The 22,270-nt window shown below is 53.8% G+C and overlaps 3 protein-coding genes across 6 annotated transcripts in view; 1 reads left to right on the forward strand and 2 right to left on the reverse strand.

Moving 5' to 3' along the window:
• Window positions 1–4,188, forward strand: part of NFIX (nuclear factor I X) — a 99,269-nt gene extending 95,081 nt beyond the window's left edge. For all 4 annotated transcript variants that reach the window (XM_084756491.1, XM_084756496.1, XM_084756498.1 and 1 more), the window contains one exon: window positions 186–4,188. In XM_084756491.1, coding sequence (XP_084612617.1) covers window positions 186–200 — 15 coding nt within the window. In that variant the 3' untranslated portion in view covers window positions 201–4,188. The remainder of the gene's footprint in view (window positions 1–185) is intronic.
• Window positions 2,548–7,358, reverse strand: LYL1 (LYL1 basic helix-loop-helix family member). The gene is made up of 4 exons (XM_084756530.1): window positions 6,703–7,358; window positions 5,903–6,267; window positions 5,698–5,789; window positions 2,548–4,999 (listed from the first exon to the last, which is right to left on the reverse strand). The coding sequence occupies exons 2-4, from the start codon at window positions 6,238–6,240 to the stop codon at window positions 4,587–4,589; spliced, it is 843 nt and encodes a 280-aa protein (XP_084612656.1). The 5' UTR covers window positions 6,241–6,267; window positions 6,703–7,358; the 3' UTR covers window positions 2,548–4,586.
• Window positions 7,359–9,055: 1,697 nt separating this feature from the next.
• TRMT1 (tRNA methyltransferase 1) lies at window positions 9,056–20,746 on the reverse strand. The gene is made up of 17 exons (XM_084756489.1): window positions 20,568–20,746; window positions 20,190–20,460; window positions 19,359–19,414; window positions 18,993–19,135; window positions 18,522–18,709; window positions 13,489–13,604; window positions 13,287–13,399; window positions 11,813–11,961; window positions 11,589–11,675; window positions 11,445–11,514; window positions 11,231–11,365; window positions 11,058–11,143; window positions 10,573–10,681; window positions 10,398–10,474; window positions 9,577–9,696; window positions 9,371–9,497; window positions 9,056–9,245 (listed from the first exon to the last, which is right to left on the reverse strand). Exons 2-17 carry the CDS (start codon window positions 20,438–20,440, stop codon window positions 9,084–9,086), a joined length of 1,989 nt encoding a protein of 662 aa, XP_084612615.1. The 5' UTR covers window positions 20,441–20,460; window positions 20,568–20,746; the 3' UTR covers window positions 9,056–9,083.
• Between the last annotated feature and the right edge of the window lie 1,524 nt (window positions 20,747–22,270).

The following is a 22,270-nucleotide window of genomic DNA, read 5'->3' on the forward strand; positions in this document are numbered from 1 at the left end:
TCCCTCAGAGGGTGAGGAGAATGAGCTGGCTTCCTCGATTGGAGTCGGCTGCCCTGGCCTCTCCTCCTGAACTCACTATAGAGGCTGGGGGTCATAGGGCCAGGTGGGAGTGAGATGGGAGTTGGGACCTGCTCCAGCTGTTCTCATTGTCGCTTTTTCCCCCCCTCTTCCTGGTCCCGTTTCAGTCCTGGTTCCTCTGATTAAGATCAACAAAAGAAACAACAAAATTGGAGAAAAAAAAAAAAAGAAAGAAAGAGGTTCCTCAAAAGGGGGGAGAAGAAATTTTGAGATATGGAAATATCCCCCAGCCCAGCCCCACCCACCGAAAATCAAAACTTAGACGTCGTCAGCCACTCAGCCCTTCCCTCCTCCAGCCCGGATACCCCCCACCCCACCCCCCCGCGGTCCAAAGCCGCCCAGTTCTGGGAGCCCTATGAAGGGGTCTCGGCGGAGCTGTACACCAGCAGCCAAGCAGAAAGAAGCATGCTAAGCAGACTCTGCTAAGCAGAGGACAAACAAACAAACAGAAAGAAAGGATGAAACAAAATAGAAGATGGCCTTCCTCCTACCCAGCCCGGCCTTCCCGGGAAGGAGCAGCCAGCTCGCTGGCCGGCAGCCCCTGCCTGCGGTTCCTGGGGACCCCACCCTCCACTGGACCTAAGTTTCCCTAGGAGCCCAGAGGAACAGCTCGTCAAGATGGGAGTAGACGTTCGAGCTCCCCTCCGGACTTTGCCTCTCCTTCCTCTCCTTCTCGCCCTTCCTGGGAGCCTCTGCACAGGCTTCTGTCCCTAGCTGCTCTGGACCAGGCGAGGGCAGTCCCGGGGTGGGCAGGGGATGGATGCTCCTAGGAGCTAGCTGAAGTCAGTGTGAGTCCAGAATGGGGGGGTGTTCTGCCACCCCACTCTGGACCGCACAGGCAGTTCTCGGGCTGGACCCCACCCCTCTGTACAGCACACAGGAAAAAGTCAGAATGCTCTGGACTGGACGCTCAGCCTGGCGCAGGCATCCTCTACCATCCCCCGCAGGGCAGGCCACGAGGGCTGCCCTCTGCCACGCCCCTAGTAAAAGGGAGTCGGCCCCAGGTCGCCCCGCACCCCAGCCCTGCATGCAGGTGCCCTCGCTCCGCCCCTCTGCCCTGCCCCTGCCCTTGCCGCACACAGCCCTCCAGGGGCCGGCTGAGAGTGGAGCAGAAAGGGCCCCGGAGCGGAGCGAGGAGGACAAGGCAGCCTCCACCTGTTCTAGGTAGGCGTCCTGCTCTGGAGACTTCCTGTGGAGGGGGTGGGGTGGGGTTGTCATCCTTTTAAAAGAGTGTTCTGGAGCTTTCTGGTCCCCTTCCCTCCCCCACCACACCTCGTGGCCACTTCTCCCTAGATTTTAGCTGTAATGTCTTTCCTCTTTATTTAGGGGTGGGGCAGTCATTGTTTGGGTCTTTCGCTGTTGCAGTTGGGAACTCCTCCTCTGTTCGAGCAACTTGGGAACAATTTCGTAACACACCACAGGAAGCAGCTCTCCTCCCAGCTCTCTCCTCCTGCAAGGGATGGTGGAGGCTTGTCCAGAGGGTCTTGAGAAGCCCCCTGGGAGGGAGGGGAACGCGAGCACGCCAGCCTCCCCCCCCCTACAGGGTGACTGGGCCCCTCTGGCTTGTCTTTCTGTGCCTTAGTCCTCTTTCCCTGCATCTCCCCTCCCAGGGCCATTCTCAAGGCCTTGGCCTCTCCGGTATGAAAACACAAAGCACAGGTCAGGATCCTCCGAAAGTCAGTCCAACATTGCACCACGTGGGGGTGGGTTGTGGGCTTTATTTATTGAGAATCTAGTTGGTTGAGGCTGCGGCCCCCCGAGAAGGCGAAAGGCCGCTGCTAGCAGGGAGCTCTGGGCTGCGAGGCGGCAGCCCAGGTGCTCTGTGTAGAAGTTGAGCGAAGCCCTCCCCTGCGGCGTCTAGGGCCAGGGTGGAGATCCCGCGGCGGGGGTGCTTCCCTGTGCCAGGGGAGGGAGCCCCAGGGTGGGGGGCCGGGCGGGCCGGGCATGACGCGCGGTCAAAGTGCAATGATTTTTTCAGTTCGGTTGGCTAAACAGGGTCAGAGCTAAGAGCTAGCGAAAGAGGGTCCCTGCCCGGCCGCGTGCGCCTCTTCGGTTGGTCGAGGACAGTCGGGCTGTGGGCGCTGTGGGTTTGCGGGGCACATGCCCCGGGCGAGGTCAGAAGCTGCAGGCCAGCTGGGCCGGGGCCCAAGGTGCCCGGCGAGGTACCCCCGGGAAGGCGAGGGTGGGGGTGGCGCTCCTTTCCCAAGTGGTGTTGTGAGGGGCAGGCAGGGACGATGAGGGCGACAGATGTGGGGACGTGTTAGGAGAGGAAACAACCCACAAAAAATATAGGGGAAATTAACCTTTTTTTTTTTTCATTGAACCAAGTGCAATGCATCAGAGAGTTTTCCTATCTTTGTATGTTAAGAGATTAAGAAAAATTCTATTTTTGTTGTAATGTCCTCGCGGCTCTGGGGACGCTAAAAGAACTGGGCCTGCCCTGCCCTTAGCGGGGATGAAAGCTGAGTGTTTTTCTTTTTTTTTTTTCCTTTTCCCCCCTTTTCCTTTTTGGTAGTTTTCTGGGTTTTTTGTTTGTTTGGTTGTTAGGTTGGTTGGTTGGTTTTTGCCGTTTTCCTGCGTTGACGAGGATAATCTGGGGTTTTAATTTGTTTCGTCGTTTGGTTTCGGTGGGAGGGCTAAGAAAACGTTCACAGTTTATATTTTAAAAAACACCGACATTAAAAAAAAAAACCAACACAAGATCAAAAGGAAAAGGACGAGAGAAAATTATTTTTAAGATAATTAAACATAAAAACCCTGGTGCTTATTACATTATAAAGTACGTTTTTAAAAAACCCACAAACTATTATACATACGTTTATGAATCAATTAAATACTCTGCACTTGTTAGGAACACGCATATCCCTTCTTTGTTGAGTTTAACGGAACGGGACAGCGGTGTGCGCCCCGCCGCTGGGCTGCTCTGGCCGCGGGTCTCCCCAGGCGCCCCTTCCCCCTTTCTTGCCCCCTCCCCCTCCGGGCACTGGGGCGCGGCGGGGGTCCCCGGCCCCCTCCCCCGCAGAGGTCAATGCCAACGAACAAACGTCCCTTTTCCCTCCCTCCCCACTCCGAGCGCCCTTCTTTGAGCCAGACGCCAACTTGACCCTCACCAGCATTAATCAGGAGCGCGCTCAGCAAGTTGGTAGTTTCCTCCCCGACCCCTTCCCACAGGACACCACTCTTCCCCCTCCCTCCGGGAGGTTAGATGCTCCAGGACAGGTCCAGCCACGCTGACAGGTCGATTTGCCCAGGCCCGCGCCCGCACGCACGCACGCACACACACAGCCCGGCACACGTCCCCACCCCACCCCGCAACCAGCCCTGTCGACTGCCTTACACACCCGCCCCCCGCGCTGGCCGGCCGACCTAGTGCCTTGTTCTCACCCCCGTGCTGGCGGAGCGGACGCCGCGCTCTGGGTCCCAGAGGGGCCGGGTGGCTCAGACGACCCACCGTTTCCCCACCCCGACCGTGCTGAACGGACCCCCCCCTCCCCACGAGAGAAAAAAAAATAAAGGAGCAATAAAGTTATGAGAACTTTTGTCCCCCAATCGAGAGCCCTAGGGGCACCCCAGCCCCACCTCTGCTCCCCCAACCCCATCCACCCTCGGGGCGCCCCCCAAACCCCCGCAAGCCAGCAGGGGCCAGCCCCCGCTTTGGCCCCTCTTGGGAGATCCGTGCGCCCCACCAGCACCAGCATCGCGGACCGCAAAGGCCGCCCGTCCCGTCAAACAAGTTTCTTCTTAGGCTAAGAAACGCAGTATATACGAGTATCTATATATAGTACTAATGGATTTGGTGTGCTTTCCCCCTTAGCGTCCCCTCCCTTCTGCTCCTCTTTCAGCCTGGTCTCCCTTCTCTGCCCTCCACCCCCGTCTCTGCACTGAGATACATAAGAAACAAGGGTAGTTTACTGTCTGTTTTGTTTTCTGGGTTTTCAGTGTCCTAGCGGAATGCAAGTAGGCAGCCAGCCCGTCTGTCCCCTCTCCGCCCGCCCGCCCCACCCCCGTCACTGCGCTTCTGTTATACCATCTTTGCCTGACTCTCTCCGGCTTCTCCATTGAATGGCTAATGTGTATGTGAAATAAAGAAATAAAGAAAAACAAATGCAAGAGTGCCTGAGTCTTCGTTAACTCGGTTCACAGGGTCAAGGATCAAGCGCAACCGGTTGTGCTCCATGGGGGTGGGTCCTCCCACACACTTGTCTAGGGGCTTCCCGACTCCAGCAGGGGGCGCCGGTGAGAAGTGCAAAGGCTTCTAGACCCTTCCCTAACTCCCTCAGGACCCCTGGGGTCTCATGGCTACTTTGCCTCGGCCCAGGCAGAGAGGACACTGGCAAAGCCACCTCCAGAAGCCTGTATGAAATATGTCTTAAAAGTCTGAGGGGGAAGTGGGCGCTGGAGCCGTCGACCATCCTTCCAGAGCTAAAGGGCATTTCCTCATCTGGGGAGACCTAAGCCCCCTTTACAGAGAGTTCACTAGGTAGCAGGGGAGGCGCCACTGCCTTAGGTCACCGCACCTCAGGACTTAGGGCCGTCGGCTCCATCTTGATGGGTCGCACAGACCCATTGCGGTCGCCATCGCAGTCCCCAGGAAGCAAGGGCTGCGAACGCGCAACCTCCACTCTGTGTCCCGCCCCGCAGCGCGCGCCGCCCTCCACGCCCCGGTGCGCAGGTGGCTTGCGGGCCCCTGGCGCGCTGGGGCCCGAGGCCAGCACAGCCGCTTGGTCTCGCAGCAGCCGAACCAGGAAACCGATGTACTTCATGGCCAGGCGCAGCACCTCGTTCTTGCTCAGCTTCCGGTCGGGCGGGTGGGTGGGCAAGAGCTTCCTGAGCTCTGCGAAGGCACCGTTAACGTGTTGCTGCCGCCAGCGCTCCCTACTGTTGGTGAACACGCGCCGAGCCACCTTCTGGGGTTGGTGCCCTGGGGACCCAAGGGATAGCGTCAGGGTAGAGGTCAGAGAGCACCAATTGCTGTTCTCAGTGAACATCGCCAGCACCCACGTGGGGCTTGAGCCCTGACATCAGGGCTTTGATGACAACACTGTGGTCCCTTAAGTCTATCCTGTGGCCTCTTCCCAAGCAAGCATGTTTGTTCCTGGGTTTTCCAGAGGTCCTCTTCTTGTCAGTTGTGGGCCTGTGGGTGACTGGTGGCCTATCTGATGGCAGTGGTTGTGTGGGATCGTACTATGTGGTTGTGGCTGTTGTATGTGTGGCTAGGGTTCTGAGGTTGATTGTGGTCTCCTAGTTTCTGTGTGATGCTAATCCAAGGTTGTCTGTCCTGGCTGTGTTTTCAAGGGTTGGGGAACTGACGCTGTGGCTGCAATGTCCTGTTAGGGCCATGACTCTAGCTTTATATAATGTTTGGCTTGTTAGGGACTCACTATGTAGCCCAGGCTAGCCTCTGAACTGGTTCCCCTGCCTCAAGTCTGGCTTACAGGAGTAAGCCCAAGCTAGGCTCAGTACTGTGGGTCTTATATGAGCCATCGCTTGTGTGGGTTGTCCTGTGTCGGTGTGTGCGTGTGCCCCACAAAGGCACCTTTCCCTGTGGCAGAGTCCAGGTTCATCAGACACTGGGCTGCCAGCACCCCGTAACACACACACACATAGACACACACTCACCGTCAGCCAAGTCCAGCTCACCATAGCTTGGTCTTCTTTTCAGCCTACTGTTAGGGAAGAGGCTGAAGCGTCCTGCCGGCCCAATGTAGACACTGTAAGGGGTTGTGGGTCATGAACACCTTGTACGAAAAAGACCCCCTCCCCCCCCCCACACACACACCCTTGGCCAGTCAGCACTGCCCACAGTCCCAGATCCCCCGCTGACCTGTTGAGGAAGGGGTGAGGGTGGTAGTGCAGGGCCAGGCCTGGCGGAGCAGTTCCCAAGGCAGCTAGCTGCAGCAAGGAGGGCCGGAGGGCTGTGAGCTCCGTGGTGGCCATGCCTGCCCCTGTGGGCCGGGTGTGACCCAGGCTTATCACTGGCACGCCTGGAGGCAACCAGGGGGTGCACGTGTTTCGGCGGTCAGCCTCCTCTGCAGGAAGGGACTCAGGTGAGGCCTGCTTAGGGGGAGGAGCAGGGGCCGGGCTGGAAGCACACTCCGCCAGCGTTTCCGTTTTCTCAGTCATGGCGGAACCCACCTCTGCCTGGGCCTGGGGTGGGCACATGGACCCCCCAAGGATTGGAGTGCTGACCTGTGGAAGGGACAAGAGTTACAGGGACGAAAAAGGCCAAAGACCATCTTCCAACCACCTGTCTGACCCAGCTGAGAAAGCTAGAGCTGCCTTTCATCTTCCAGCATCTCTCCTACCTGCAGCTGGGAGTAAGGCAGGGATCGCCTCAAACTCCCAGGATTCACCCTGTGCCACCTCTCCATGGTTTTGCAGAGGCTCTACCTTTGCTGACGCTTCCTCTTACTAGCTAGCCCCCAACCCCATCAGCACCCTTAACGCGCGGGTTGCTGGGCTCCAAGGTCTGGGTGTCCTAGCATGGTGTGACTCCCCACCTCTCTACTCCGTCTTCCCGGCCTCCTCCCTAGTGGGTCCCAGCTAATGAATGAGTAAAGGAATTCATGACCGCAGAAAGCAGGCACAGACACTCCCTCCTAACTTTCATAGCGTCCTTCTTACCCTGTAGCAGTTCCCGCAGCCTGGAATGCCTGGTGTGTGTGTGTGTGCTCAGGGCTGTTAATCCAGGTCAGGAGGCAGTTTCCGCTGTCCAATCCGGGCTAGTGTGCCCCAGGTAGTCCCGTTGTGCCTCAGAGCTGGGCTGCGCCACCTCCCGGGCTCGGGAGGGCCTGAGCAGCCTTGGAATCGTCGTTGGTGGGTACCCCAGAGAGAAAGTGAGCAGCTCCTGGACCGACCCGTCTTTTCCCCGCCCCCCGCGACAGCCTGGCTTCCTCCCTCTTACCCCCTGGCGCAGAGGCCGGGAGGATGCTGGGCCTGTGCAGATAAGGGTCTGGCTGTCTGGCCGCGCCTGATAAGGAGCCGTGCTGACCCGGGAGGAAACCAGCGGGCAGGGATCACCAAGCGCGCACCTCCTGGCCCACCCGGTTCTGGGTAGTCACCCTTTGGGGCTTGTGACTCCCCTAAGCACTGGAAGACCCCAGCTCTCAGGAGACCCCAGCGCCAAAGGCACACAAAGGGGAAATGAGGCTAGGAAGCCTCTGGTCTGGCTTTGAACCCCACCCCTTGCCCAGCGTCTGTGCTGATGGGGGTGGAAGGGGCCCCTTTCCGGACCTCTGAGGCCCCATGACCTATGGGCCCCAGCCTTCAGCCTGGTTCCTCTTTTTTACAGATCCCTCGTGGGCTGCTCCCCCCCACCCCACCCAGGAATAGGGCTCCGGAAGGAGATCATTCTGGTAACACATGCCTTGCTGTGTCCTGACACTGCTATGCAGGTGGCCTAAACCCTGAGGCACTTCCAACATTATTTCTAAGCCTGGGGGGGGGGGGGCAGGGAGTGAGATGAATGTCAAGCCCTGTGATTTTTCCAGAAGCTGCTTCAAAGCTCCCAAAAATGCTAAGCCACTAGGCCACACCATATCTGGGTGGTGCCCTTGCTGACACGGATTCTGGAGCAACAGTCTGAATTCTGGAAAGGGGGGGGGGGGGCAGGGCACTGGAGACATGGCTCAGTGGTTAGGAGCACTTGTTTCTACCTGGCATGGTGGCACACTCTGGGAGACAGAGGCAGGCATTATTTTGTGAGTTGAGGCCAGCCTGGTCTACAAAATGAGCCCAGGACAGCCAGGGCTACACAGAGAAACCCTGTGTGTGTGGGGGGGGGGGGTGGGGAGAAGCACTTGTTGCTCTTACAGAGGACTCAGCTTCTGTTACTAATATACACATGCTGCTTACAACCGTCCCTACCCCCAGTTCTAGGGAATCTGACACCCTCTTAACTTTGAGGGCACCAGCCAAGCACATGGTTAAATACATACATACAAGCAGGCAGGTCTATGAGTTCCAGGCTAGCCTAGTCTATAAGGCAAATCCAAGACAGCCAAGGCTCTGTTAAACAAGGAAACCCTGTCTCAAAAGACCAAGGAAAAAGACAAAAAGAGAAATAATCTTTGAAAAGTTATAAAAATCCTGGAAACCCAGCTGATCCCAAGAGGGCCAGCCATGCTGGTACATGCCTTTGATCTCCTTGTCTGAAAACAAAAAAACGAAACACCCAAAAACTCATTCAAGAGGAGCTGAGCTCTAAGCAGTACAAAAGGCCTGCCCTATACCCATGCAATGTGCCCAGTTAATTGTAGATGCACCCAGAGAGATGCTCAGTGGCCATCTCGCCTCAGCAAAGTGCTGAAGCCCAGGCCCCAGTCACCCACTCCACTGACTTCCACTACTGGACCTTGTTAGACCGGGCCTCACTTTACAGCTTGTGGTGAAGGGTGCATGTACTTTAGAGGTTCTGCCCCAGGACTCCCCCTTAACATTACTAACCCTCTACTCTAGGGGGAGAAAGAGCGTCTTTTCATTGGGTGCCCCCGTGGCAGCCGCCTGCTGGGCCTGTGTTCTCAGAGAGCATACCCCTATTGAGGAGCAGGCAGGGCAGGAAGCACCTGGTCTGGAGCGGATGCACAGAGTGCCTGGTTCCGGTTTGGCTTCCGCCACCACACCAACTGGAGAGAACGGAGCCCAAGAAACCAGGCAATGGGGACTGAGACTGCATGGGGACTTGTGGGGCGCTGGGGGGCGAGGGGCGGAGCGCTGGTGTGTGTGTGTGTGTGTGTGTGTGTGTGTGTGTGTGTGTGTGTGTGTGTGTGTGTGTGTGTGTGTGGAGGGGGATGCCTGGATAGTCAGTAGGAGGAGGGGAGGCAGCAGGGTGATGAGCCTGCTTGCAGCTGCCGCCCTGTGGCCACCTGATGAACTGCTCTCCTCAGCCACCAGATCAGTTTCCATGTCAGACTTAAAGGAACAGCATCAGGCAGGAACAACATCCCCTCAGTCAGGTAGACAACCTCCACACTCAAAATGACAACAGGTTACATCTCTTTATTGTCTCAGTCCACACCCGGTCCGGCAGTGCCCCCAACAGCAGCCTCTGGTTCTGGGGAGATCTTGGTGGTCGTCTCTGGACAGTCTGTGAGGGGGGTATCAGCAGAGGCCACAGGAGCTGCAGGACTGTGCGAGTAACAGCACTGGTCCCCTCGTTGACAGGTACCCTGTGAGAGAACGTAGGGTGTGCAGCTGAGGACTGTGAGCACAGGGCTCTCTCAGTTCATAGCCCCAGCTGTGCTAGTGACGGGCATCCCTTGGCCCAGCAGCAGGAAGGGTGGAAGAGAATTACCTCTTTGAATCGTTTGCAAGGGAATGTCTTGAGGCGAGCTGCGCGCTGGGCCGGGTCCTCAGCAGGCTCCTTCCGCTTCTTCTGAAGCAGCCGCCTTTCCACTACACCTTCACTGGCTGCCTTGCCCCTGCGCAGAGAAGGGGAGCTGGTACCCCACTTCATCTTAACCCTACCAGGCCCTCCTGGACAAGCCTCACCCTACTCACCCTGGCCGGGCACGGGGCCGGGGACCCCAGTTGGCTTCTGGGTTGGCCTGGAAGCGCTTAAGTCCTCGCTGGCGGGAGCTGGGGTTGGCGTCTTCCCGGATGTTGAAGTTGGCCTTCAGCCTGGACAAATGGGGTGGAGGCTGGATGCAGTGGCCGTGCACGGTGAACACAGCCCCAGAACCTGCCCACCCTGAGGCAGCACCACAGGTATGGCCAGGCTCAGAATCTTTCCGTTTGTTCAGTAAACACCTGAATTTCCTAATGAGTTTCTGACAAAGTGGCCTGGATCTGCCCCAGTGGAGCAAGAGACAGACAAGCAACAAGACAAATCAGAAATAGCTGGAGCTAGGGGTGTGGCCCAGGCAGAGAGCTTGCCGGCATGCAGAAGGCTCTAGGTTCTATCCCCAGCACTACAAAGAAGTAAAAATTATAAAACTATATTATGTTAGGACATGCCACTCAGTCACTGTTTTGGCAAAAGATGTAAGTTGGGATGCAACGCCTGCCAGGGTGGTCCAATCCAGAAGGCTTCTCTGAGACAAGAGAAAAGGGCCTAAGGTGGGACAGACATGTGTGCTGCACTCAGGCTGCTACGGAGGAAAGAGCCAGCCACGAGCATCCTGAGCTCTAGAATCTGAGCCAGATACTCACAGGTATGTATGGCGGAGGAACGGACAGTGAAAGAAAGAGTGGGGAGGGCACAGAGTGAGGACAGAAGGTGGCAAAGTGGTTCTGATTTCCACCGAACAGTGTCTGTCCTCTGTGCACATATGCCCGCTGCACCCGTGGGTGGCCTGTCCCTTCTTGTTATCCGTCCGCACCTGGGCTCCACGGCAAGAATCCGGAATGCTGGGCTGCTCTCTGACAGCCGCTCCCGTTTCACTGGACACTCCTTCTCCTGCGGAGAGACGGCGAGGAGATACTAAGCTGAGGAGCACCCGAGCCACCATCCCTCCTTGCCCTCCTGCCTTGAACCGAGGGGTCACCTGCTCTCACCCAGCAACGCATGATGTCCCAGAGAGCTACAGGGGGAGCATCTGTCTTCACTGCGTTCTTACAAGCATGGGAGAGAGAGACTCGGAAGCCGGCGTGAAGGAGAGCGGATCTGGGTGCACAGAAACCACAAAGGGAGGCTACACCCCAGAGCATAGGCTGACCCAGGTGGGCACAGGCCACGCCATGTGGAATGAATGGCAAGGCTGGGTTTGTGGTGAAGACCACTTTCCGCTCTTACAGAGGGCCCTGGGTTTGGAACCCAGCAGCCGCACTGCAGCTCACAATCCTCTGTTAACTCCAGTTCCGGGGAATCTGACACCCTCTTCTGGCCTCCTCAGGCACTGCATGCACATGGTGCACTTGCGCACGTGTAGGCAAAACATATGTACATAAAAAACTACAAGACAAAAGCATCTGCTGGAGGGCTCCAGCTCGGCCTAAGACACACTAGACTGACAGCCGGAGCTGCCTCCAAGGGCCCTCACCGAAGCTGCAGAAGGCGGGGTGTATTGCAGTGGATGGTGCTGCTCAGATGGTCCAGCGTGTAGTAGAGAGGAACGTCGGGAAGTTCCTGAGAGGTAAGGATGGAGGAGCATGGAGTGCAGGCAGAAAGGTGGGCACAGAGGGTCCCCCCTCCCTACATAGGTCCAGCTTATACCTCGCTAACAACACTGAGGACTCCTTGGATCCGCTTGGAGGTGTGGAAGCGGCCAGGATTTGCGGTCACTGCCTCCAGAACTCTGCCCACGAAGTCCAGGTCATGGATGGGCTCTGCCCACATGGGGCCTCCAAGCTGTGGACAGCAGGGTTACAGATGAGCAAGGAGCATGAGTGCAGGGACCCTGGGCCCACTGCCTCTGACCTGGGCCCACCTGGTGTCGCTGGCCACAGTGCTCACACTCAGGGGTCACTGGAGGACCACAGGCAGCAGAGAACTTGACCCTGGCAAGGAGAGGCAGTTGGAGGAGTGGGGACCTAGGACATCCCTCCTTCCAATCCAAAGCACCCTTGTTCACCTGCCACCAGGATCTCTTGAAGCCTTGCCAAGGCGCTGCAGGTAGAAGGCTCCGCAGCCCACACACTGGAAAACCAGGGCCTGCTTGCTGCGGAAACCCAGGAGAGGCCGTGAGTTCCTAACGTGGTCACTACACCTCAGCTCTTACCTCGAGACTGACTCAGTCCCTTTTTAGATACCAAGAGGCCCCTAGCACAAATCTTGTCTCCTCTCCCCTGGGCTTACCTGGCTGAGGATTTAACCTTGGCCTGGCCTGTGAAAACGCGCACAAAAACCCGGACGTAGAAGTCGGCACTGATGCTGAGCAGAGGCACGATGAAGCGCTGGTAGCAGTTGGCACGCAGGTCCAGGCTATGCAGCACAATCCGCAGGGCCTAGTGACAGGGATGGGCATTAGCACCGGGAAGAACAAGCTTGGAAATGCATCTTGGGGCTAAAGCCCCACCCAAGTTCCCTGGCTCCGCAACGCTGGCAAGCCAGCTCTTTCTCCACCTGCAGAGCCATGTCACTCATTTTCGGTGGCTGGTGGCAGGCACTATGTGACTGCAGCCTGCACAGGTGATCTGGACCCATCCCACAAGTGTGCCTCCGACATGAAAAAGGTGTTGGCATTGCCTGGGCTCACAAGATGACAGCAGGAGACCTTAAGGAACAAGGGCGGGATGCGAACTTTCTTTGCCCCTCCCTGCCTTACCTTCTCATAGCAATGACACAGGGTTAGGTGCCATGACTACAGCTCTTCCCCAGATGCAAAACTAAGGACCGGAAAGGTCCACCAGCTAAGCCAGGCTTGGCACTCAGGCCTGGGAAAACAGTCCTTTAAGGATTTTGTTTTCTTAGCCAGGCTATGGTGGCGCACGCCCTTAATCCCGGCGCTTGGGAGGCAGAGGCAGCGGGATCTCTGTGAGTTCAAGACCAGCCTAGTCTACAAGGTGAGTCCAGGACAGCCAAGGCTACACAGAAAATCCTGTCTCAAAAAAAAAAAAAAAAAAAAAAAAAAAGATTGTTTTTTTTTTCCCCCTCAACCTTTGGGAGGTGGAGGCAGGGGGCTCTGTAGTTTAACTTCAGCTATGTAGCAAGTGCGTCCAGCATGAAGTACATGAGCACCTGCCTCAAACCCTCAACACCACCACTTCTTATGCCGGGGACGTAGCTCGGTGGTAGAGCTCCTTGCACACACAATGTCCGTTCCCAGGCACAACATAAAAACCTAGTTTTATTCTGAGTGCTATGCCTGTAATACAGCCCCTGAGAGGTAGACGCAGGAGGATGCCTGCTTAGGATACTTGGTGTCCTCATTTTGGGCTGGCAAAATGGCTCAGGGCGTAAGGCACCTGCCACCAAGACTGATAGGGATCCCCAGCGATGGAAGAGACGAATGGACTCTAGAAAGCTGTCCCGACTTCCGCCTCTGCCTCACAAGTGTTGGCATCCACCACCATATCTAACAAAAATACTTTTTAAAATTAAGTTGTACTATAGAATGCTGGGCGGGCGGGCAAAGACTGACCACCCACCCCTGCCCATGAAGGATGGCAAAGATCAGCTTGCCAGTCACATCACAGCTTGGGATGGACCGGTTCTGGCCAGCTGAGGGCACTGAGCAGGCCATCAGTATAGGAAGGTGTGCTGCAAGGGTCAGGAGAGGAGTGCTCACAGCCTGTTCCCCAACTCAGGCTGGCTAGCGGGGGACTCTCACCATCTCATGGCAGGCCCGGCTCTTGAGGGCCATGGCCCCGTATTTGCTGTAGCACGTCTCTCCACTGTTCCCAGCCAATACTGCCATGTCCGTGCAGGTGACACACAGAAGCCCTGTGGGGAGGGGATGGGCAGTGATGACCCTGCAAACACCCTGACCCTACACCTGCGTAGGTGTTCTAGACGCTACAGGGCAACCTCACCTCCATCACTCACAGCCTGCACCGCTGCATCCAGGAAGGGGGCCGGGCTGCCATAGGGGTCCAGGTCAATGACATCAAAACGCTCAGGTGCCTTTTGGTGTTGGTACATCAGCATCCTAGATGGGAGGGATCCAGGTTCTCAGTCTCTCTCTTTTGTTTAAAGATTTATTTATTACTATGTATACAGTGTTCTGCTTGCATGCACACCCGCAGGCCAGAAGAGGGAATCATATCACATTACAGATGGTTGTGAACCAAGATGTGGCTGCTGGGAATTGAACTCAGGACCTTTGGAAGAGCAGGTGGCGCTCTTACCCACTGAATCATCTCTCCAGCCCCGGTTCTCAGTCTCTTAAACCAAGTCCCTGCCCTGTTCCCTATGGCACAGTGATTTTGGCCTTGACCTTGAGGGTAGCATAGCCATTTGGGGTTTTCTTTATTTTATACTTTAGCATGCTAGGCAATGTTGTTGGGGTGTTTTTTGTTTTGTTTTGTTGTTTGTTTTTTTCAAGACAGGGTTTCTCTGTGTAGCTTTGGCTGTCCTGGACTCGAACTTACAGAGATCAGCTTGCCTCTGCCTCCCAGTGCTGGGATTAAAGGCGTGCGCCACCACACCTGGCCACTAGGCAATGTTTTAATCTGAGCTAAACCCCAGCCCCTTTGGCCATTTGTTAACCAATCTCTTGTTTTACACAGAATTTAGTCTCCTCACTTATAATCCTGACAGATAACAGCCAATATGATAAGACAGTCCCTTAGCCATAAAGAAACCAGGCTGTAGCAGCTGCTGATGCGGCTTAGTGGTTAAGAGAGAATGTTGCTGTCATGGACGAACCAGGCGTGCTTAGCACCCATGCTGGGATGACTCAGCATGACTGCTTGGACACCCTCTTCTGACCTCCTCAGGTACCAGTACTCACAGCTCACACATCACACGCGCACTTTTGTGTGTACACGTACACACACACGCACGCACGCACGCACGCACGCACGCACGCACACACCTATCACCAAATTGGACAAACCAAGTTTGTCTCTAGACACCACATGGTGAGAGGGAACCGACTTCCAGAAGCTGCTCCTCTGACCACTGTTTGCCAGGTATAACAGGTGTTATACATACATGACCACACACATTAACTGAAGAAGGAAAAAAAAGTAAGGTGAACAAGAAATTGGTTCTATGCCAGGCCTGGTAGTGCAGACCTAGCTAACTATGAAGTTGAGGCAGGAAAATTACAAGTTCAAGGCCAGCCAGGGAAACTGAGACCAGGCCTTGATGCAAATAAACAGCAGTAAAAATTAGAACCAGGTTCAGTGACACAAACAGCTGTAACCTCCAGGGGAGGTGGAAGAGCCCTGAGCTGAAGGCAGATCCACCAACAGTTAGCGTCTCTCACCTGCTGACATTTATTTTTTAAAGATTATTATTATGTATACAATGTTCTGTCTGCATGTCCACCTGCAGGCCAGTAGAGGGCATCGTTATAGATGGTTAGGAGCCACCATGTGGTTGCTGGGAACTAAACTCAGGACCTCTGGAAGAGCAGTCAGTGCTCTTAACCTCTGAGCCATCTCTCCAGCCCACGTGCAGGTGTTTGGTCTGTATGTGCATCTGTGCATTATGCGCATGTGTGGTGCCCTTGGAGGACAGAAGAGGGAGCTGGGATTCCCTAGGACTGGAGTTACAAACAGTTATGAGTCACCTTGATGGTTCTGGGAACAGAACCCAGGTCCCCTGGAGAGCAGGCAGCACTTCTAACCTCAGCTCTCTCTCCAGTCCTACCTGGTGGCATTACATCGGCTTTCACTTGTGTGAGTGCACGCTACAGTGTTCTCATGACAAAAGTAATTAGCAAGCCCAGCAGGGTGGTGCACACCTGCACTAACCGGGCACTCTACAGTCATTAGCTCCCCAAGGGGCCCCAAGGCTAACACATGCTGGGTGACACAATGTGACTGACCCCTGCAGCTATGAAGCTGAGGTAAGGAACTGTCCTGAGTAAGGCCCTGCCTCAAAGAAAAGGGAGGACAGGTGAACAGGGATGGGAGTTGGCTCAGAAGGGCCCACAGGTCGGATAGCTGTGAATAACAACAACAATAAAAAAAAACTTTTACATCTTTGATCTCAGCACTTGAGAGAGGGGCAAGCAAATCCCTTGGCAGTTCTAGGCTAGCCTGGTCTACTTAGTGACTTTTTCAGGCTATACAAAAACATGTGCCCCCCCCCCACTTCCCCCAAATAATAATACATCTGAAGAGAAGGCTTGGTGCTTAAGGACATTTGTTACTCTTTCAGAGAACCCACATTCAATTCCCAGCACCCACAGGTGGCTCACAATGACCCAAGACTCCAGTTCTAGGGGGATCCAATGCCCTTTTCCGGCCTTCAGTATACATATACACATACAAGCAAAATAATCATACACAAAAATAAATATTTGAAATTTAAAAACAAGATTGAGGCAGAAGACGTTGCCAGTATGATTACAAGGTTAAGATGCTAGTGAAGAGAGCGATTTCTGGAGCCGAGTGGTGTGAATTTATACCCTCAAGCTACTTGGAGGACTGAAGAAAACCACTAGTTCAAATTAGTCAGAACACGTGTCCAAACAAAGTCCCCACAGACAGACAGACAGACAGACAGACAGCCACACTCCTCATCATCACACGTCCCTGCAGAGACCCTGGCCTACACACTTCTGTTAGTGAAGAGCCCTGCTCTGAGCCTGTGTGGTAACTCACACTTTTAATCCTAGCAACAGAAAGGCAGAGGCAATTGGATCTCTAAGACTTCCAGGCGTGGTGGCGCCCGCCTTTAATCCCAGCACTCGGGAGGCAGAGGCGGGCGGATCGCTGTGAGTTCGAGGCCAGCCTGGTCTACAAAGTGAGTCCAGGATAGCCAAGGCTAACACAGAGAGACCCTGTCTCAAAAAACCAAAAACCAAAAACCAAAAAAAAAAAAAAAGACTTCTAGGTCATCAAGGGCTACAAAATAAGACCCTGTTTCAAAAAAGAAGGGTGGAGGGACAGCAAAGCCCTGGTGGTGATGGTGCACTTGAGTTTAATCCCCGCACTGGGGAAAGAAGCAGGTGGATCTCTGTGAGTTCGAGGTCAGCCCGGTCTACAAAGTGAGTCCAGGACAGCCAGAGAGAACAAAGAAACCCTGTCTCTAAGAACCAAAAACCCAACCAACCAACCAAACAAACAAAAACAAAAACACAAACAAACCCAACCACCAACCAAACCCAAGAGTCCTGCAAATAAGCCTGAAATCCTAGCACAAAGGTGGAGGCAGGGGAATCCGTAACAGTCACGACTGTGCTATACAGTTAATGAAAGGCCAGGCAAACCACGAGACTGCATCTCACCGAAAGGGGGCTGTGTGTGCTGGGATGTAGTTCGGTTAGCAGAGTACTTGCCTATCTCTAGGCTCCATCTGATCGCCATTACTGAATAAACCAGGGGTGGTAACACACGCCTGTAATCCTAGCACTCAGGTAAAGACTCAGGTATCAGAAGTGCATGGTCAGAGCCAGGTGTGGTAATTATCCCAGCACTTGGGAGGCAGATCTCAAGAGTTTCAGGTCAGCCCAGCTACCTATTTGATCCCTGGAACCCACACGTGGAAGGACAGAAATGACACTTATGAATTGTCCTCTGAACACACACGGACACACACTGTAATTTAAAATTTTTTAAAGGGCCAGAAAGTTGTCACACTGTGCACATACATAGTCTAATTTAATTTTTTTAATATGGCCAGAAATGCCAGGCACAGTGGCACAGCACGCCTATAATCTCAGCATTCTGGGAGGCAGAGGCAGGCAGATTGCTGTGAGTCTACAAAGTGAGTCCAGGACAGCCAAGCCTACACAGAGAAACGTTCTCAAAAAACTGAAAAAAAGGGCTGGAGAGACGGCTCAGTGGTTAAGAGCACTGTCTGGTCTTCCAGAGGTCCTGAGTTCAATTCCCAGCAACCACATGGTGGCTCACAACCATCTATAGTGTGATCTAATACCCTCTTCTGGCCTGCAGGTATACATGCAGGCAGAGCACTATATACATAATAATAAATATTTTTTTAACTGAAAAACAAAAATGTTATCTTAAAAAAATGGGGCAGGGGCAGAAAGTTGGCTCACCAGTGAAGAGCACTTGCTGATCTTGCAGAGGGCCTGAGTTCACTTCCCATCACCCACATGACTCACAACTAACTGTAATTCCCTTTCCAGGGTGTCTGACACCTTCTTCTGGCCTGGAAGAGCACGAGGAACACATGTGCAAGCTAAACACTCATACACATGCCCGCCTGTAATCACAGCACTTGGGGAGGCAGAGGCAGGCGGAGTTCTGTGAGTCAGAGAAGTCAGCCTGGTCTACAAAATGAGTCCAGGACACCTAAGGCTATACAGAGAAACTACTCTGCGTCTCAGAGGTTAAAAGCACCGTCTGCTCTTCCAAAGTTCCAGAGTTCAATTCCCAGCAACCACATGGTGGCTCACAACCATCTATGAGATGGTGTCCTCTTCTGGTGTGCAGGCAGAACACTATATACATAAGAAATAAATATTAAAAAAAGAAAGAAAGAAAGAAAGAAAAATAAAAAACCAACCAACAACACCACCACCAAAAAATCAAGTCATAACTCTAGTTCTGGGCTACCCTGACTACATGATATTCTCAAAAGATTATCCCAACGGGCAGGGTTGAATAAAAGCCTGAGGACCTGCTGGTGCTCTCTCAAAGACAGACAAATAAAATAAAAATTGGAAAAATAGAACTTCATAACCCCTTAAACTTACTATTCTTTCACCAACAAAGGAATTAAAGGTTCAAAGCAGCTAACCCGAGGTGACACTTGGAGGCTAAATAGGGGGTAGCCTCACTCCAGGTATCAGTCAGGCCTGCCTAGCGCTTATGGGGGGCTAGCTGGAGATGCTGCTCAGCCATTGCTTAGTGTGCATGAAGCCCTGGGTTCCAACACCAGCACCACCCACCCCACCAATGGCAACAATGGCCAGTCAACTTACCGGGCATCTGCCTGGCTGGGCTGTACTAGGTGTGCCACCCCGTTGAGCTGCACATTTCTGTGGATAAGCTCTACAGCCCGGGCAGAGGCGTCGTTGGCAACCACACACTGGAGGCCAGGAACCTCTAGGGCAAATCTGATGGAGCGCAGACCAGAAGCTGCCAGGCCTTCCAGCACCCGCAGGCCTCCCTGTTGGAAGTAAGCAAGGATGTGTCTTTTTTTTTTTTTTTTTTAATTTTCACTTATTATTGAATTAGTGCTCTCCTTACACCATGGATTCTGGGGAATCAAACTTAGGTCTTAAGGCTTTCGTGGCATGTGCTTTACCAGGGAGCCATATTGCTGGCTGGTGCTCCAGTCTCCTCTGTCTTTTTCTGGGGCCTCATGGATCTCCCCTATCCACCTTGTATAGCTCCTCAGCCCCTTCCTCTCACCCACATACCCAGGCAGCCAGCTCTTACTCAGGCCTCACCTCACAGATCTCACCAACTGCAGCCGTCCGCGCCTGGTCTCCCTGGGCCACAGTTTCATTTTCTTTCTGTTCAGCCTTTCCCTCCTCTTGCTCAGACAAGCTCACAGCCACATTTTCCAAGTCCTTCTCTCCCGGCACCTTGACTGCAGTCACCCAGGCAAACACCAGAGGCTAGCAATGCTCCTCTTAAGAAATGTCACAGTAACTTTCCAATAGTCAAAAAACCCTGGTGATTCGTGCAAGAAAGTCTTTCCCCCCAAGCCCCAGGAGAAAGGCAGAAAGAGCAGAGAGCAGAGAGCCTCAGGGAAAGTGGGACGTGAGCTTTGGGTGACACTCCCCCAGCCCCAGGCCAGGCCCTCCACTCACTCTGGATTCCTTTAGCCCCAAGATGAATTCGAGCAAACTCCGTGATCACAGCACACCTGGAGGGGATGGCAGAGGGAGAGTCAGCTTGCAACTCTTGTATGCTTGCTCCTTAGCTGTGACCCAGGACTGAAGTCCTCCTCCTTTGACATTCTTAAAAGGTTGTTGTCCCCTCCCGAATCCATAAAGTCCCCTCCCCATTGCCCCCACATTCTAATAAAGAAAAATCCCACCTCAAAGGCTAAGATGTGAACTGCTCTTGAGACAGGGTTTCTCTGTGTAGCCCTAGCGGTCCTGGACTCACTTTGTAGACCAGGCTGGCCTCAAACTCCCAGAGATCCCCTCTGCCTCTGCCTCTGCCTCCCAGAGTGCTGGGATTACAGGCATGTGCCACGACTAGACCCGGCTTAACTGCTTTATCTTTAACCCAGAAAACCCAAAGATGACCTTTGCAAGGCCCCTCAGTTCTCAATTCAAAGTATGTAAATTAATGTGAAATTTGGCTTGCAGAAAAGCAACGAGTCTGAGTGAATACAACTATAGGAGCCAGCTGAGAGGTCCAAAGTCCACTACTACATAGTAAAGAAAAGGGAAACACACCTTAAACGCCCAAGGACCCTAAAATGCATGAACAGTCCTGTGCCTTATTATAAAAAACCCGACCTGCGCCTTTACCTTTCAAGATGCCAGCCTTCAATTAAAGCCCTCCCTACTAACTTCTCTCCCGAATATTGGCCTTCAAGTGGCCTGCCGTCCGGGACTGATAGTCCCGTAATATTTTCTACCGAACTGACCCATCCCCCTTGGGCAAGTTGACCCCTGACTCTTGCTCACGTCAGGTCCCGGTTGAACTCCTGCACCGGGTTGTAGAAAACCTCGTTGGCGCTGGGGAAGGCGATCTTGGCAGCGCCCTCGGTGACAGTCGCCGCCGGGGCCGCGGGTGGGCGCTCTTCGCAGGGCTGTGTGCCGTTCTCCATCACTGGTGGGGACGGCGGCCCCTTCCGTTCCATGAACTGGGCTCTACAGAGGCTGCGGGCCAGACGGAGAGGGCGGCTTAAGCACAGGACCGTCCTCGCGCGGGACATCCGCGGACGCCTCAACCCGCCTGCCGTTTGGGGGAGAAGGGAAGGGCGCAGGGAGGTTAGAGAGCTGCATCTAGGATGGGGATGGCCTGCGCATCTACAATGTAGCCACTAAAATCCTGTGTCCTACCTTCTCGAGGGCACTGGACCCTGCAAAGCCTGAGGCTCGCGGCGCAGATTCCCCACCACACACGCACACACCCCGGACACACTTCTCTCAGCTCACAGGACCCAAGTCGCGGTGCACGCTTCTCGCATTAGGGCCTGGGAGCGGCCATGTTGGCCAAGAGGGCGGGTCGGTCACATGACAATAGCTGACCAATTAGCGACATTACTTACAGTAGGCGATTTGGATCAAGATTCTTCGGAGAAAAGTGCGTGGACTACGCTACATAGGTGGTTTTCAATAGTGCAACTCTTCCACAAGGGAGTTTCACGGCAACTCAGTTCAGGGCGAAAAGCGGAGGAATCTGGCATCTTTTAGGCATCTTCCTTTGGGCACCTTGCAGGTTAACTCAGGCCCTGGAATAGGATTCGCTGGCTTTGAATCTCAATCCCAAAACGTACTGTGGGCAATTACTTAAAATGTAAGCTAAGTAAGACTCTTAGCTTCCAAGAAAGAGCAAAGGTATATAACTTCCCGAATGCTTGGGAAGTGTGCAAAGGAGCCACTCAGACACCGAGCCTTTTGAGTTTTGGCCTAATGTATGAGAGCAGGAAAATGTGGCGATCCATGATGTGTGAGTTGTTTCAGCATGCCTTGCTACACGTTCTCTCTTAATGGGGGGTGGAGGGCAGTCTTTGGCCTGGTTGTCTTCGAGCTATGTAGCCCAAGGCAGCTTCAAATTCTCGGAGTTCGCTCAGTCTCCCAGATGCTGAGATTACAGGCATTAACTACCAGGCCCCATGGTACTTGTTTTAAAGATTTATTGGATTCTTATTTCTGTGTATGTGTGTGGATATGTGCACTTGTGTGCAAGTCCCCAAAGACCAAAAGGAGATGGCTCCTCTAGTACTGTGACATGGGTATTGGCAACTCTGTTCTGCACAGGGCAGTACATACTCTTAACCGCAGTATTTGTTGGTTTTTGTTTTTTGTTTTTTGTGTATAGCCTTGGTTGTCCCGGACTCACTCTGTAGACCAGGCTAGCCTAGAACTCAAGAGATCTGCCTGTGTCTGCCTCCCAGAATGCTGAGATTACAGGCGTGCGCCACCGAGCCTGGCTGTACTAAGTTTTTGTTTCTCAATCTGTAAAGCAGTCAGACATCTCTAACGTTGGTTATAAAACGTTTAGTTATCCGAGTTAGTGCAAAATGCTAACAAAACTTGAAATCACGTGTAAGCACACCAAGTCTTAGCTTTATTGACCCCTTGAGCCTAAACTTTTATTTTATTTTTGTTTTTTTTTTTTTAAGACAAGGTTTTTCTGTGTAGCTTTGGCTGTCCTAGACTCTCTTTGTAGAGTAGGCTGTCCTCGAACTCACAGATCCGCCTGCCTCTGCCTTCCTGAATGCTTGGATTAAAGGCGTGTGCCACCCTGCCAGACCTGAGTCTAAATTTAAACCATCACTTTCCTGTATGATCTTGAGTTTCTTCAACTCCATAAAACCTCATTTCCATAAAGATCATAATACTGCGCCTGGAACAACAGCAGTCGATATTGTTATTATCTTACAGGAAACTTAAGTTCGAAAAAAACAGAGCAACCTGTTCCCCACAGTCACACAGCTAAACTACCGAGACCCTGGACCACGGAGAAGCCGGTGAGAACTGAAGCGCTCGGAGCGCAGCTAAGCTTGCCTAAGGGGCGGGGCCCAGGCCGTTTCCTCCCT

The sequence above is a fragment of the Acomys minous genome (genome assembly GCF_964271855.1).
Source record: "Acomys minous genome assembly, chromosome: 14".
In the NCBI taxonomy this organism is placed as follows: domain Eukaryota; kingdom Metazoa; phylum Chordata; class Mammalia; order Rodentia; family Muridae; genus Acomys; species Acomys minous.

What these genes read in the sequence shown, in the direction of transcription:
- TRMT1 (XM_084756489.1), bottom strand. Translation starts at nt 20,440, where the DNA reads ATGTCCCGCGCGAGGACGGTCCTGTGCTTAAGCCGCCCTCTCCGTCTG. An exon ending in GCCGGGCCTGCCATGAGATG is followed by an intron (nt 11,962 to 13,286) that starts GTGAGAGTCCCC and finishes CCCTGTCACTAG; the next exon opens with GCCCTGCGGATTGTGCTGCA. An exon ending in CCCCGCCTTCTGCAGCTTCG is followed by an intron (nt 10,682 to 11,057) that starts GTGAGGGCCCTT and finishes CTGTGCACCCAG; the next exon opens with ATCCGCTCTCCTTCACGCCG.
- LYL1 (XM_084756530.1), bottom strand. Translation starts at nt 6,240, where the DNA reads ATGTGCCCACCCCAGGCCCAGGCAGAGGTGGGTTCCGCCATGACTGAG. An exon ending in CCTCACCCCTTCCTCAACAG is followed by an intron (nt 5,790 to 5,902) that starts GTCAGCGGGGGA and finishes AACCCCTTACAG; the next exon opens with TGTCTACATTGGGCCGGCAG. An exon ending in TGAGCTGGACTTGGCTGACG is followed by an intron (nt 5,000 to 5,697) that starts GTGAGTGTGTGT and finishes TTGGGTCCCCAG; the next exon opens with GGCACCAACCCCAGAAGGTG.